Below are 16,892 nucleotides of genomic sequence, written 5' to 3' on the forward strand. Positions count from 1 at the left end.
AAGAAACTTATCATTACACCACACTCAACATTTATTTACAGCTTTGCATCTGCATTTAAAGTAACTATTAAGATACTAAAAAAAGTCAGTGTTTGGATGCCTAAAAAAATTCTCTGCCAGTGATGGAAGCAAACTTTTAGGTACTGGATGTTTCTCAGATACAGATATTACATATCCATCAATACAGACAAAGGGGCTTGGGGGCAAGGGGTAAGAAAATTTATTTTGCTATACTATTCCATGGTGCATTTCATAACAAGCAATTAGAATGAAAATTATCTTTTCAAAAAGCAGTACCTATAATATGCCAGACAACTAGGCAATTTTTCTTTCACATTCACCTTCCATACTAAATGAGGGGATGGGGTGTGGAGAATACTGAAGGAAAAATATGCATAGAAAGAAATCCCAATTTATCTCATACTTAGCTCAAGCCCAAATGTAACTAGCACTGAAGTTGCATAATTTTCAATTATGTTCAGTATAATGACTAAGCTATCATTTTTCTTACAAGACAGTTTTCAAACAGAAAAAAAATCAAAATATTCTAAATTAGTAAAACAGTAAACCTGAAACGTGTTAAATTATTAATAAAGTTTTGCTGAAGTATGGAAGGTGTTCCTCATACCAGAACATGCCTTCTATAAATGCAAAAAACCAAGCCTCAGAAATTTCAGTTCAATAAGGCATTTGGGGACTGCTTCCAATTTGGAAGGCAAAGCAGATGTCCAGAACATAGAAACATACATGCCACTGTTAAGACTTCTTTTCAGAAATTTGTCATTAAGTGACCAGGTAATAAAAATTATACATAATTTCAGTTATGTAGAGGTAAAACTGCCATCACAGATCTAGATTTTTGTGCATATTGCTACAAAGTAATGTTTTAAAAAAAGTGCATTATTGTAAATCCAAAGAGTTCATTATTTTTTATATATATGCCAATTACATTTGTTTCACACTAGACATGTACATACAGTACACATGAAAGGACATGCATATATTAAAATGAGTGTAAAGCCACTAAGTCTTTAAGTGTTACTGCATACATTTGTCATATTGTATACATAAATAAAATTGGAAGAATACTTTAATAGATGATAAATATAAAATGCTATAAAGGTGAGAAAGCAATAACTTTAATAATCTAGATATATGATAGATGTTTTTCTGCAAGACTGAGACGTAAGAGTTTCTCCAAAACAGTTGTTTTTGCTTATAAAAGCCAAACATATAGCAATAAAATAAGTTCTATTCAATTTTTTAAAAACATTGTAGAAAAAAAATTAATTCCCTTAAACATAAATTATTCAGTTTTTGGATACCTGTGTTCTCTAACAATGTCTTTGGAGTGTTGGGTCTGTTAATTATTTCTACAAGCTGGTGCAACACCATTGGAATATAATGCTGCATCTCTATTCCTGAAACAGCCAAAAAAAAACATTCAGAAGAAAATGACCATTAATATATATAATATATTTAGATCTGGTACATTGAACTTACTGTCAAAGACAAGAATTTAAAACTGAATTTAAATTTTTAACATGAAAGCATCACTAGAAATGAAAAACAATCCAGAACCCAAACAAACTATTCTAAATATGCGAATATTCAAAGAAAAAAATCTTACCCATTTGGATGGAGATTTCTCCAATTGCCCAGGTGGCATTGTTACACACAGAAATGAATTCAGGGTTTAGGTTTGTTCCCAAAATGGGCATGAAATCAGCTAGAAGGAACATTTTAAAATCTCATCACACAATACAAGCAACCATCTTGTTCTATTACTGTAAGATCACAAGGAGAGGGAGTTTAAAAAATCATATAAGTGTATTTAAATTCTTGTAAAGCATTACACTTGAATTAACAAGAGCTATATTTTTGCTATATATCAGATTAGTCTGGAAGATACAACCTAAGCAGATCAATGCAAATCCTTTCAAACTATGATTTAAAAATATTTCTAATAGATTTTACATTGATGTAACTCTAGAAACCTTTTTTATCCCCTTCCTGGGAGTAGGGAAAGAAAAGCACACCCGGATAGCTATGTATTCAGCTGTGCTAAAAAAGAAAATTACCAAACACCTCTCCCCAAAACAAACACCCTCTTCAGCAACAAAAACAAAAAACCACCAAACACAACACCAAGCCCCCCACAAAACCCCAACAGCCAACAACAATGAAGCCTAGAAAGCAAATCCCAGCTTTGATTAAAATGACAGATGTTATAATCTATCTTTGTGACTAATATTTCACTAAAATTAAAATTCCAAGCCTATCCAAGTATTCATAGATTCTAGTAGAGTAAAAATCCTACAAAGCAACTGTTCTAATTGAAGTGTAAGTACATCTGTTTTTCTGTATTCCAGCAAAACAGGAAGCATGCTACATAATAGAAATCAAGCAACAAGATGAATTTTTGCACTGTCTACAAAAAGAACAACATGTCTTAAAACACACAGTTTAAAGGAGAAAAGACTACAGACCCTTGCTGATAAAGAAAAACTAAAATCTACACCATGACAAGGTAACCCACAGAAAAGGGAACTTAACAATGGCTAAACCATCCTCCTATCAGTTTATAAAACAAATTAATTATTTAATATGCAAAAGAAACATACCGATGCAAGGCTTAACATGCTGAAAACATGCCTTTGTCAGATCACCTAACAATGCAAAAGAACTCTGCCGCACCTCAGGCATTTTATCCTAAAGAGAGGAAGAAAAAAAACCTGACAATTCTAGAAGTGTTTCTGATTCTCTTTAGAAAGAAAATTCTTGGATTAAACAGATTACTCATCTCACCTGCATACATTGGTACATTAGTGTCAGGATATTGCTGCAAGCCACTAGCTGTTCAATGTTGCCTCCAAGTCCTTCAGCTAAACCACTGAGTAAATCAAGAGCTACAATCATGAAATCTTTATCTGGAGCCTCATATTGGTCTGGCTGAGCATTGTGCAACTGCAACAAATAATTATGCATTTTCAAAATGAGTATTAGATTTTCTCAGGGGCATGCATAAAAGTAAAAACAATCAAACAATTAAGTTTCAGAACTGCAGCTTCATTTAAATATTCAATAATTAATAGTACAAATCTCCCTGCAAACCCCTAACTTTACATAGTTAATACATTGGTTTAAGGAGATATTCTGAAAACATTGGAATAGCAATAGAAAAATACCATGGCTTGTGCAAGAGTCTTCTGCACCAGATTGACACAACGCTGGTACACAGGCTCACAGTATGGAAGAAATCCAGATTGCAAGGCAGTAGCAACTGATGACAGGCACTGAAATAAAATAAAGAAGAAGGAACAAAAGTGAGACACTTTCTTCACCTCCCCCAAGTACCCTTTACTTGTGTGTAGTAAATTAAAAGCATTTTAAGTATACTCACAAGTAACTGTTTAAGTAAAAACAACCTGGAAAGGTAGTACTGATTAGCTGAGCCAAGGCAACCATCAGCTAATTGTTATTCTCTCCTATGTATGTCAGTTGAGAAAATTTCTCAGGAGCAGCATCTTCTTCAAGGTGCCAAGACAGTTCATATGAAGACAATTACCATAATTCAGCTAGCATTTTCCCTAAACTCCACTATGCTGACAATGTACAAGCCCTAACATTACCCAAGAGTTATGAAACTAATTTCTCTAGAAGTGTTTTCCTGCTTCACACTTGGAAAGTACAGAGAACAGACTACATTGTCTGGTTCATACCTTCAGCCTGTTGGTAATTTTTTTAATTAAAGGACGAAAGGAAAGCAGGGAGAGAAGACAAGAACAACAGGGATGGAACAATTTTTTAAAAACAAAGAATCCCAAAGAAAACACCCAAGAATGGCAGGGAAAAAAATAATTCTAAAAGATTTCTGCTAAACTTAATAACATTTCCTCAGTTAAAAAAAATTCTCACTATTTTAATAATATTTTCTCCATAATGGGAAATACCTAACACTGACAGCATTTATAGTCACACTTCCTAGTAGGAACATCCTTAGTAGAAGAGGCAATTCCCAAAAGACACATACTCAAATTTTAACATTTACCTCCAATAAAGGGAAGAGATCTTTATCTTCATCTTTCAACATGTTCCACTTCTGGATTAATGGAGGCATTAGCATCTGAATATATTCCTGTTTAAGATGAAAATGCATCAGGTACTGAAGCATTTAATTGCATAGTAGTTTATTTCAAAGCTAGAAAATTTATATATTCTACTTTTTCAGGAGAAAAAAAATATACTGCAATTCAACCTTTGTTGAAATATATAGTAGTTGAATATTAGAACTTAAATTTTATGTCTTAAGATTTTTTGCTGAGGCACATAAGTACCTTTGCAAAACAAATATTTTCCTCCAGGTTTGGCTTCAGTCTAGCAACTTTTAATAGCTGCCTGGGTTGTTACATATCTACAGGATTGACTCAGGGGCTACAGAAAATGTTTTTACCAGCAATACAATCTAGCTGTGCATCTGCCACCTGCTTTTCTCAATCATCTTCCATTGCCTTGATGCTTCAACTCTATCCCCAGAAGTTCCTGAAACCTGTTCTTCATTCAATTACTCATCCACGAAGAAAGTAATTTTCTATCCCTCCAGAAATGCGCACTTACCAATTCTGTATAAAATGTTGCATCTTCTCGGCCACTGCTGTCACAGTCACAAGGACATTAAGCAAGGCATCCCTGTAGTACTGTTGCTCCCAGAAAGTATCGAAAGAGACAACAGATGCTGCCAGCTAATGCTATGTCCAAAGATACAATATTTTAAGCAACTGAAGAAAGTACCACCATTACCAGGAGCTCCCATTTAGCTTCCTCCTGGTGCTGTCAGAAGTCAAGCTGGCCAGGGCCAGAGAGAGATTGGAAAATATGTCCTTTGACAGTGTGGAGTCTTGAATGGCAAATAAAATGCCATGGCAACAACCCAAATTGTTTTATTCTAGTTTGTCTATGTCATGTGAAGCACTATAGAGAAATAAACCAAATTTCAACAGCATGCATGTGACATATATGTATATCCTATTAATGAACATGTATACGACAAAAACCCCACTACACTTGCCTGTGCTCTCTGTGATTTACTCAAAGGATTCTGTGTTTTTAGATATAAAATGCACATCTATCCCACTCTTGGATAAAGCAATCTCTAATGATGATGTGCATTGATGCATTGGAAAGACACTCAGAGCAGTTTAGCTATACTGAAAGTGGTTACAAGCAACAAAAAAGTCATTAGAAATTAGCACACACATTCTACCAATTTCTTTAAAATCCCATTTCATATCTATATATATATATCTATATATATCTCCTTTGAGCTGAAAAATTCTGAGAGTAAGAAAAAGTCACAATAATGAAAAGTACATTTTGCAAGCCACCAAACACACAATTATTTATTCAAAATGGGGAGTATTTGTGTAGTGTGAAAATTACATACAGTCTATGTATATTACATGCAAATATTTATTATTAATGAATCCAAGATTTTTGTTTAAAAACATATAAAGCACACTACAAAAGCCACTCAACCAGTTTTTCAATATATGATGAGTGTTTCTACAGAACATAAAGTATACTCACAGGTTTATTTAGATGATGTCCTACAGAATCTGCTAGAGTTCCTATAGCATCATAAAGAATGAGCAGGTTTTTATGCTGATATTTACTAAATGCGAAGACCAAAGTGTCAAGTATATATGCAAGATAAGGAACAAGCTCTGTACAAGCCTCCTCTTCTAGAGTAGCAAAGGCACTGATGGACAAAAAAACCCACCCCAAATAGGTCAGTCAATAGCTGGTAAAAAACAAAACACGACCACCCCAAAATGCCCTAAACTACCCATTCCTGGTTAAACACAGAACTGTATTTAGTCTTTAAATTCATCCAAGGTATGTTTTTACAATGGTATTATTGAGACAAACTCAATCTATTTTGATTGAACACAAAGATTCAGCTCAAACTGTGATGAGCAAAATTAAAAAAAATTATGGTAAAAACCTTTTATGTATACGTGTTACAGATCTAATCCTGCTTTATGAAGAAACTTTCTTGGCAGTCTGCTGTGCACTCCTCCCCTACACAAACTGACATGTAAAAGCTTTACTTGCTGAGCTTCCTGCACAAGTGGTATACCCATTCTATTAATGGTGTGTCCATTCTTTTTTTTTTTTTTTAAATATCGGCAGACAAGGGACAGAAGGGAATCTTACCTCCAAGGATCTCCTTTCAAGAGAAAGGGAATATCCCTTGAAATAGTTGTAACCCAAATTTTTTTGTAATCCTGAGCTAAATATAAACATTGCTAATGCAATGATGGGATAGTTTTCCCGTATTGACCTTGCTCGTAGGCCTATAAAAGCCAGATTCCTAGACAATGAAATTTCAAATATTGAAAATAAACAGGTGTGACATACAGATAATTTCTTTTTACAGCAATAGATTGTTTAGTTTGCTTTTCATATATTCTAAAAACAAACTGGACAAGAGAAAGACAAATTATCTGGTTTTGTTTTACCACAACTCAGCTGTGATGATTTCAGAAGAAGCCGAACCCACCCCAATTTAAAAGGAAAAAAAAATACATTAGGAGCTAGAAATGGAGTTATAGAATAATCAATTAAGGCATTAAAATATTTTCCCATGAAAAAGCAGTGTCATGGATAGCACTTTTTGTTTAAGCTTTGGCTCACCTGCAGGCAGCTTCTTGTACTCTCTTGTTGCTATCCAGAATGCGCTTTAGCAACTCGGTCATTAATGGCTTCAAGTATGTGTCTGGGGGTTGACTAACTACCCAGTGTGCATAGCGACTAAGAGTCCAGCAAGTGATGGAGCGCACAAGAGCCTTTTTATTAGAGAGGCACTGAATAAGGTGAGGGATCAGCTCAGGAAGATATGGAATCATACCCTGCATGCAGCCTAGAAGGAAAAATATAGCTATTACAGTATGAGAATTAGAAAACATAATAGAGCTTTTTGTTATTTCCTAGAAGGGATATATTTTCTTCCTCTATCATGTAGTAATACATTTTGCCAATATACAAAGCAAGTCTACCTAATTTATGTTGTCCTAAAATGAAACCACACCATAAACAGTAATTAAAATCCTCAATCGAATTTACATTCATTCCAACTACATTTCTACTTCAGTGCTTCTCCAATCTCCATAAATTCTGCTTTATTAAAGGGAGTATAGCAAGAACATCCAAATAAAATTGGTTTACAAAGCTTGGAAGTCTTATGCCAGTCTACTCAGAGTGACCAAGACAACAAGCAGAGAAAGATTAGGCCTTGATAACTAATCACCATATCATTAAAAAAGATTTCTTTAAAAATTTAATTTTCTTCTTGTTTTCTCTTAATATAACACAAATACTGACCAACAATAAAAGCTGCACACTTCGAGTCAGCAAGGGCAGTAATATACTAAGATTTGCAAGAAGTACTAACTTTTACCTTGCTTGACTTGAAATCAAAACCAACAAAAATGCTTTCTAGCTACAAAGAAAATATATGTTCACTAGGCACTGTAGGAAAAGATAGATAATCCAGGCATGGACCCAAACATATTCCTTCAATTTCCAAAACAGACAGAGATTATGGAAATATAGGCAAAAAGCCAAGACTGTAAGTAAATACAAAGAAATGGAAGTTAACACATTTAAATCAGAGAGCCATCCATGAAAAGCAGCTCAGGGCACTGAAGTCGTGGGACTTGTCTTCTCCATTTCTGAAAACACTGAATGAAATGTAGATATTCCTGTTGTATCAAATCAAGGTAGTATTTAATGAGAGACCAAGAAATATATGCTACAGAGTTAAAAAGGGGAGGAATAAAAGAAATTATCTAAGTTTTTGAAGCCTCAAAAAAATGCACAGATTTGAAAATGAAAAATTAAACAAGTAACTGCAGTCATCAACCAGTAGATGTAGAGATTATTCACTTAAAAACAAAACCAAACAGCTAAGGATGCATACTTGCTTGCACAAGTAAATTCATCTAGAAGGAAACCCAGAACTGCTTTAGAACCAATAAAAATTCAGTAACCTGATATGCACTGTTGCCTTACCTTCAGCAATTGCTCCAAGAACAAGGATACCAGATTCTTTAACTACCCATTCATGATGGAAAAGCAATTCCTTCAAAAGGGGCAAGATGTGTGGCAGAAGTTCATCACGAAATACATTAGCCAGGACATCTAGAGCAGCAGCAGAACATTTCCCTGAGGGGAATTAACAATGTTAATCTTCTTATTATACAAGCAGTTGTAGTTAAAAAGTATGATCCTCATTTTAACTTCGAGCTGCCAGTGATGCCTTAAGTTCTTAAGTTTTATCTTTCATATTTTTCAGATTCTGTACTGCCTTAGTGTGTAACTCTGAATTTCATATTAAGTGTTAGCAAGTTCTCGTCACAGTTTAGTTAGACAAAACAATCCTTTTCCAGCCTGAGAACCAAGGACACCATTGCAGCTTCGGGCACAAAAAGCATAAACAATGGTGAATTGAAGAGAGCAAAGCAAGAGGATGGGACTTCATAACCTGAAGCTGTAATTGGACAATTAACCCAAATATAAATGAACCAAAACTTATAAAAGTGTGAAAACTCATGACTGGTCGTCCCTCTTGTGACCATCTTGGGTGTAGCCCTGGCCAGGCTCTTGTACTGTGCCCAAGGTGTATCCATTATGGCCTTTTAATAAATACCTACTTTATTCTTTAACTCTGCCTAGTCTCTGTTCTAGGTCAGCCTCTTTAGGCATCACAAGGGTATCAGGAGGAAAGATACTTTAATTTCATTACAATACACAGGGATCCATTGTGCTCTGGTACAAAGCCATAGCTTTTAGGGAGCCATTTTTGCAGCATTTTTATAGCCACTAAAAGGACTTATACACTAGGGATATTAAAACACTCACTGACAGGTGATGTACTTTGGACCTGATTAGCATAAGAGATTTTGATAATCAGGATGCCTTGGCAAGAACAAACAGAGCAAGAAGATTGAATCAAGAGAGAAGATTGAATCAAGTTCTACAAACAAGAGATGTTGCAAAATGTATGTTTGTTTATATGATGATTAACCCAATCATTGTAGTAAAAAATTACTAGCCTTCCTAGAATAGTATATAAGCATATGTAGTCCACAATAAATTTGGATTCTGACCACCACCACTCAGTCTCCCTGCCTCTCTCCATCGCCAATAGACAGGAACCACACCATTATATTGCAACATTATATACACTACATAATTTCAGGATGGTGTAACACTACAAAAGAGGGAAGGTCTGTGACATGAATGCAACATACTGAAGCAATTAAGGAGAAATAGCCAAAAAATAATAGCAAGTGATTAAAAAGAAAATGTTTGACCATGACCTATGTCTCAAAGCAAAAAAAAGTCAAAATCATCAATCTCTAGAGACTGAAAGAAATTTACTGACTTTTGCTCTGAGCTAGCTCCTAATTCTGTGATGTACCTATACAAAGAACACTACTTTGAAATTTGTTTGAAAGTTTTTAAACTCATATTTTAGCACACAAAAGCTCATAAAAGAACAGCTTCAAAACATGATTCAAAAATCCTTACTCTGGTTTTCTGCTGTGGGGCTGACATGTCTAGAAAAATAATGCTAAGATGGATTTATAAAGAATGCTCATATTACAGAACTTATACAGTATTTTTTTCCAGCATATTATGATCTCAGTTCCTTGATTCAACTGAAACAAAAGTATATACAAAACAGGTAATCAGGCAAAATATACATAGCAAATGTAACATGCAAAATTCCTAAACTGGATCTAAACTGCTAGTGGGCCCAAGCAAGACACAGACAGTTTTTCACTTGGGAGGTAGCAACTACTAGAACAGATAATAAATACAAAATTTTTTCTACTCTGCTTCTAGATGATGTCCAACAGGTTTGAATAAAACCAAACATGAGCCCTCAACTCAGAGCAGATCTCCACTAAAAAACAATAATAGACACCACAGACTCCCCAAGACCAGCACCTGCTGGTTCAGCTTAGACTGTTTTAGCTTTCTACTAGAGGAAAAAAACGGTGGACTCCCATATTTAATTACCAGGTCTCATTACTAACCAATGCTGCTGTGTCAGGCTGTGCTGACATTACCTCTCTGTTCAAATTGGAAGTCAAATATAGAACACTGGATAAGAAATAGGGCATACAATTCTGAAATTCAGATAATCCAAATTCTGTCAATTACAGATAACATATATCAAAACAGATTTCTTAACTGTTCTGTTCTCTCTCTTTCCTAGAGAGCTTTAGCTTCCTCATCTTCTTAACCATAACTGTGGACCACACAGCACCCTGTCATTTCAGTTATGTTTTCCACGAAATATTGATTTAATTCTGCAATCTCTACACACGACTAAAAGAATAGCATTATGAATTTAAAACTATAAAAAAGATACTTTACAAAGGAAATTATATTTGTGCTTTTTGTCTTCTAAATTATAATAATAATAACAGTATTATCAGTGTTAGTATTATTTTAAAATTTAGATATGTCTCAAAATTGTTTGATCCATAAGCTTCAAGGCACATTCATCTGTACTACATCTGAACTACTGGTAATAATGGTCAGTAGTAGCATGTAGGTGGAAGAAAAAAAATCAAACACAAACCAGATATAGAGGGAAGACTGAACTAAAAGAAAGCATTATTAAGCTAAGAACAATGTGTAAGATTGTATTGGATCTGGCTGAGCTGGAGTTCATTTCCCCATAGCAGCCCTCACAGCACTGTGCTTTGCATTTGGAGCTGGTAAAGTGTTGTTTACACACCAGTGTTTTGGTTACTGCTGAGCAGTGCTGACATAGCATCAGCACTGTCTCAACATTCCACCCCCCATCAGTAGGGTAGGGATGGGCAAGATCCTTGGAGGGGACACAGCCAGGCCAGATGACCCAAACTGACCCAAGGGATATCCCATACCATATGATGTCAGCTCAGATATAAAAGCTAAGGGAGGGAGGAGGAAGGGGATGGCATTCATTATTTATAATGTTTGCCTTCTGGAGCAACCCCTACAAGTGCTGAAGCCCTGCTTCCGGGAAGGTGCTGAACATCGGTCACTGATGGGAAGGAGAAAATAAACCTATTTTGCTTTCCTCTTTCTTTGTGTGCACATTAACTTTCACTTTTGCTTTAGTAAACTGCCTTATCTCAATCTACTAGTTGTTTTCAATTTTCTCTCCTCTGTCCAGCTGGTAAAGGGAGTGATAGAGTGGCTTGGCGGGCACCTGGCATCCAGCCAAGATCAACTCACCACAAAGACTTTTACTAAAGTAAACAGTAATACATGTTTTTTATTACCTTGTAGAACTAAAATTCAAACCCCAAAGCTTCTGTTGAATTGCATCTAGTAGATGTTTGCAGATCTATTGGCCATATTCAAAATATGTTTAGAGGTGGCTAGATTTTTCAATAGTTATATAGTCAAAACATCACCTGAAAGACTCCCCTCTGCCCAAAACATCAATTATATCAGCAGATAGTTCATTTTCTATTCAAAAGCAAAGCCTCAGTATTCTTATACAAAAACTCCTTTGTTTACTGTGGTTCTTGTATTATGCAAGTAGATATATTTTAAAACATTTTACACATTACTTTGACATACTTAAATTCCAGTCAGAAATAGTATCATCATCATCAAGATCATTGTCATCATCATCATCATCATCATCTTCAATACGATCTTCTTCATGTGGCTGAGCTACTGTCCGCGAACGATGAAAACGAGGTCTTATGTCCTGTTCACTATCTGGAATAGCTTCATCTTCTTCAACATCCCCCTGTCAAAAAATGTTTTATCAGATAAACCAGTGCAACCATATTGCTCAAGGAAGTTAAGAATGTAGTGCAAATTTTAGTTCAATATTTTATAAACGTGTGAAATTCACATCCCACTTGTGCTGCCTAGCTAACTAAAAATGCCATTGTTCCTGCATTGTGATACAGTATTTACCAGAAAAAATTCAGGAAAACAGAAGCAACAGAGGTAATCTCACAGAAAAGCACAAAGTACTCTTCTTGTTAAGAAATTACTCTTGATGGGAAGGAATTAGAAAGAAGAAGAGATAGAGAAATTCTAGTACACAGACACATTCTAAAATGTTGTGATGGAAAAAGCTGTGTAGTGCAAGCTAGAAGGGCATTAAAATTAATTCTGATAATTTCTTTATAGGCTGCTTTGCTGCAGTCATTCATGGGTAAAAGTATCCCAGCTCTGCCAAAATTTGGTGGAAGGGGAGAGGAGCAAAGCAGGAAAACCCACAGATTATTTTCCAACAAACATGGCAGCAGTCGTATTCAGTTTTTGGAACAGCACACCTTGCCCCAGAAAGGTAAATCTCCATTGAATAGATGGCAGACCAGATCTGGTCTACCAGCTCAACCATTCTGATTTACAAGTCAGAAGCTAACCAGATATTCTTACTGAGTATAAAAGAAAGGAATGCTTACCTTTAACAGAATAATATCAATCTCTGAATATTTCATACCATTTACCAGCACAGGTATCAGTCTACAAAGAAATATTGATACATGTCAAGAAGGAAGACCCTGGTAACTACAGGCCTGTCAGTCTCACTTCAGCACCTGATAAAATTATGGGGAAATTTATTCTGGGACTTATTGAAAAACACTTGAGAGACAACGCAGTCATTGGTCACAGCCAGCATGGGTTCACGAGAGGGAAGTCCTGCTTAACCAACTTAGTTTCCTTTTACAAGGTCACCCATCTAGCTGACAAAGGGACACCAGTAGATGTGAGGATTTTTGGATTTTTAGCAAAGCTTTCAATACTGTTTCTCACAGTATCCTTCTGCACAAAATGTCCAGCACACAGCTAGAAAGGTTTATAATAGATTGAGTGAACAACTGGCTGACAAATCAGGCTCAAAGGGTTATAGCAAATGGGGTCACATCAGACTGGCAACTGGTTATCCATATATTCCCCAGGGTTCAATTTTAGGGCCAGTGCTCTTTAATGTTTTTATAAATGATCTGGAAGCAGGAATCAAATGTACATTAAGTAAGTTTGCTGATGATACTGAAGTAGGAGGAGCTGTGGACTCCCTGGAGGCAGAAGCACCCTGCAGAGAGACAGACAAATGAGAGGGCTGGGCAATCACCAACCATATGGAGTTTCACAAAGAAAAGTGCCGGATTCTGCACCTGGGATGGGGCAACCCTGGATGTACAGACAAACAGGAGAACAAGAGACTGGAGAGCAGCACTACAGAAAGGGACCTGGGGGTTCTGGTCGATGGCAAGTTGAATGTGAGTCAGCAGTGCTCTGGCAGCCAGGAGGGCCAACCATATCCTAAGGTGCATCAGGCACAGCATCAACAGCTGGGCAAGGGAGGTGATTGTTCCACTCTGCTCTGCACTGGTGCAGCCTCACCTTGAGTGCTGTGTGCAGTTTTGGGCACCACAATATAAGAAAGATATAAAGCTATTAGAGAGCATCCAAAGAAGATGGTGAAGGGTGGCAAGGGCAAGACTAAGGAGGAGTGGGTGAGATCACTTGGTCTGTTCAGCCTGGAGAAGAGAAGGCTGAGGGGTGACCTCATTGCAATCTACAACTTCCTCAACGGGGCCAGCGGAGGGGGAGGTGCTGATCTCCTCTGTCTAGTGACCAGTGACAGGACCCAAGGGTATGGAATGAAGCCACATCAGGGCAAGTTCAGATGGGACATTAGGAAAAGGTTCTTCACTGAGAGGGTGGTCAAGTCACTGGAACAAGCTCCCAAGAGAAGTGGTCATGGCACCAAGCCTGACAAGAGTTCAAGGAGCATCTGGACAACACTCTTAGTCATATGATTTAGTGTTAGATAGTCCTGCAAGCAGCAGGGAGTTGGATTTGATGATCCTTATGGGTCCCTTCCAACTTAAGAGATTCTATAATTCTATGTCAAAATAACACATAAATAAAGCAAGCTGGTTTTCAGTTAGCTGGTCCATAATTTTGGCTGTAACCACATTTCCTCCCCCCAACAACAACAAAAGAAAACCAACACAAAAAACCCCAGACAAAAACTTAGCCTAATAACAAGTCAGCACCTTAACCATACTCCATTTCATGCAGTTCATTAATACTTTGTAATATGAAAAAGTGTTAGTTTCTAACTAGATGTAGCCAGATGGCACAATTGAGTTTTACACTTTAAAAATAGGATATTCTTCCACATGATGAAATCTATTTTGAAGTACCTTTCAGAAATTAAGTCAAAAGCTTTTAAGTAAGAATTCACACTTCCAAAATATGTTTGATAAACAAGTTAGTACGTTGGCTCTCCTGTATACCATTTGTCACTTTACTTACCTGTGGCTGAAAATTCTACCTCGCTACTCTTAAGGATGGGAGTCTAACTACATCGAGCCCTCCTATCCTTTTGTGATTACTTCAAGTATCACTTCTTAAGACAAGTCCCTGACTTTGCAGAGATCTTGACATTAGTCATCATTAGTCCTTATTAGAACTTTACTTAGTTATTAAACTGGTTATGGCCATGGGTCCCCAATGGTAATGTTGTATGGCAAAAAAAAGGACTAGGGAAAAAAAAGTCAAGTATTTCACATATAAACACATTCACTACAAAAATTAATCCGTAAAAATAAATATATGTATTACATGCCAAATCAAGTGAATACTAAAATCACCATGGACTGACCAAGCAACAGCAACAGACTCAGTCTCTCTATATTCTGCAGCTGAGGAGTATTGTTTCTGAAGGTATTCAGACCAGCAATAATAGTCATGCATCTCAATGGCGATATGAACTAAACAAAAATTTCCCTCAAATTACAACTGGAACATGGCATTAACCTGTGTATAGGCACAGTGGCAAGAGGCAACCACACCACTGCTCTGTGGAGCAAGAGAGATTGATTTTAGTCATGAGGGCTTTGTGGTGGTGCATCCCCCCCATCCTTGGGCCTGCCCTATGACCTCAGAAACTCCGGACAAATCTTGACTGAACCAGCTGAGCGGTGAAGCATCCCTTGACCGTACCACTTGGGCACTGAAGTGTCTCTGACTGTGCCAGGAGCTCTTGCATGATATAGGTGGGAACAACACTGACCATGACAGGAACATCATCTGACTGACCAAAGTGAAGAACAAGGATATGCAGTTATCCTTGTTAGCCTTGGTAAATAATTTACCTGATTCATAGCCCAAGTGAAGTGGTACCATTGTTACTGGACTTTCTAGGAAAAAAGCCCAGTAGTTACCAACTTGGGTCAGTGAGGCCCTTTGAGTTCTCCTGGACTGCAGTGGGCTGAGTCAGCACCTCCCTCTGAGTGGGGCCTCTCAGAGCTCGCAAACCCTCAAGTTTGTGATACTCAAAGGACCATCACTGATGATGAGGCCTAGGCTGATATTTCCCCCCCATTTCCATGCTCCTCCAGGTGCAACCCTTGCCTGTTGGGAAACGCAAAGGAAATGGACGTATTTCACTGAACCTGAGGGGAGTTTTTGATAGGTACATTTACACACATAGAAATAGGTGTAGACATGAGTTTACCTGTACATGTGTAAATTGATTATGGTATGAATGTTTTTTAGAGTGAATCTATAATTTAGTCACTGTTATAACTGTAATAAATCCTACTGAATAACTTTTCAAACGTTAAATTAGTCAATGATTAAGTGCTGCTAAAGTCTTCTGCACCATTATATTTTGTATCCATATCCTTTGCACCCTTACCCCCTTTTGCATTCCTGGTCTCCATGCAAATCATTCTAAATTGATTCTAATCCAATTTTCCTATGTATGCTTCTTCTATGTAGTAATAGAGTGAGCCTTGCCATCAAACTCTGTAAAGTCACACTTTCACAAATACATATTAAAATTTGCTTTTTGCCAGTACCTTTGATGGTGAGTCTGAGAAGCTGAAACCACTTGTTCACAACAATTACCTTCTGAACTTTCAATGAAAGAACACTAAGTATTCAGATTAACACCCATTACTTGGCATTTCTGCAGCATACTTCATGAAGCATGCAGGAGGTATAAATTTTATAAAAAACCTACAGGAGCAAAATGGAACAAGATATTGAACAGGTTTCTAGAAGATCTTGTCCCACTTAATCTAATATAAAAAACCCCCTATGGTTATAATCAAGTATTGTCAAATTTATATAGCTCCCTAATCAAAAAGACTCGCCAACAAACAAGTTGCTTTCAACAAAAATGACATTGAAAGATAAAAGATATGTAATGTTACTCTTATCTGTTTTACTAGAAATTTAAAAGCTTCTTAAAAAAAGCCCAAAAACCAAGGATGAAGCTGTTGTAATGTCAATGTTCATGTAGGACAGAAGAGGTTTACAATTTATACTGAGAAGGTGACTAGTGTCACCTTCACACTATGTGTGTTGGGAAGGAGGTAGGTAGAATCAAGAACTGTGCTATCATTCTTTTGTATTTTTAGCTATAAGGAAAGGATTTAAGTAAAAACATTTTAAAACTGAAAAGTGATTTTTCGTAACATTGTTCTTCTCTTTTCAAATCCTATTCCTGTACTGCTACAGGATCTGCTTTAATCTCCATTCTGTTTTCTAAATGCTTATGAAAAATGAAATTTGGAAAGTCCCTCCCTTTTTTTAAAAATTGCTTTACATCTAAAATGGTCATTTTTGCTGAAAATAATGCATCTCTTCTCTCCACACTTTCACTGGAAGAGCAGAATCACAGACAGAACTGCGTTAGCATTTTCAAAAACCTTCCAAGCATATATCAAAAATTGGGTCTTCATTTACTGGGAACACTGAAGAATCTGTTTCCTATTGAAAAAGTCTTTAGTCTGGATATAGGTTATTAGCACAGTTGAAGACATGCAGATGTTCAA

The 16,892-nt window shown here is 36.5% G+C and overlaps 1 protein-coding gene across 7 annotated transcripts in view; it reads right to left on the minus strand.

Moving 5' to 3' along the window:
* The window catches only part of LOC118701480 (transportin-1-like), a 176,161-nt gene that overhangs the window by 51,435 nt on the left and 107,834 nt on the right, over positions 1-16,892 (minus strand). For 6 of the 7 annotated variants that reach the window (XM_036406109.1, XM_054517748.1, XM_036406107.2 and 3 more), the window contains exons 11-21: positions 12,498-12,558; positions 11,653-11,827; positions 8,074-8,226; positions 6,697-6,922; positions 5,587-5,758; positions 4,052-4,138; positions 3,189-3,296; positions 2,809-2,967; positions 2,625-2,712; positions 1,631-1,729; positions 1,326-1,421 (exon numbers count right to left, since the gene is read on the minus strand). In XM_036406109.1, the coding sequence (XP_036262002.1) occupies positions 1,326-1,421; positions 1,631-1,729; positions 2,625-2,712; positions 2,809-2,967; positions 3,189-3,296; positions 4,052-4,138; positions 5,587-5,758; positions 6,697-6,922; positions 8,074-8,226; positions 11,653-11,827; positions 12,498-12,558 (1,424 nt within the window). Of the gene's footprint in view, positions 1-1,325; positions 1,422-1,630; positions 1,788-2,624; positions 2,713-2,808; positions 2,968-3,188; positions 3,297-4,051; positions 4,139-5,586; positions 5,759-6,696; positions 6,923-8,073; positions 8,227-11,652; positions 11,828-12,497; positions 12,559-16,892 lie in introns of those variants that run through there. The other variant, XM_054517749.1, reaches the window with a different exon arrangement.

Source organism: Molothrus ater, chromosome W (genome assembly GCF_012460135.2).
Source record: "Molothrus ater isolate BHLD 08-10-18 breed brown headed cowbird chromosome W, BPBGC_Mater_1.1, whole genome shotgun sequence".
Classification (NCBI taxonomy): Eukaryota; Metazoa; Chordata; class Aves; order Passeriformes; family Icteridae; genus Molothrus; species Molothrus ater.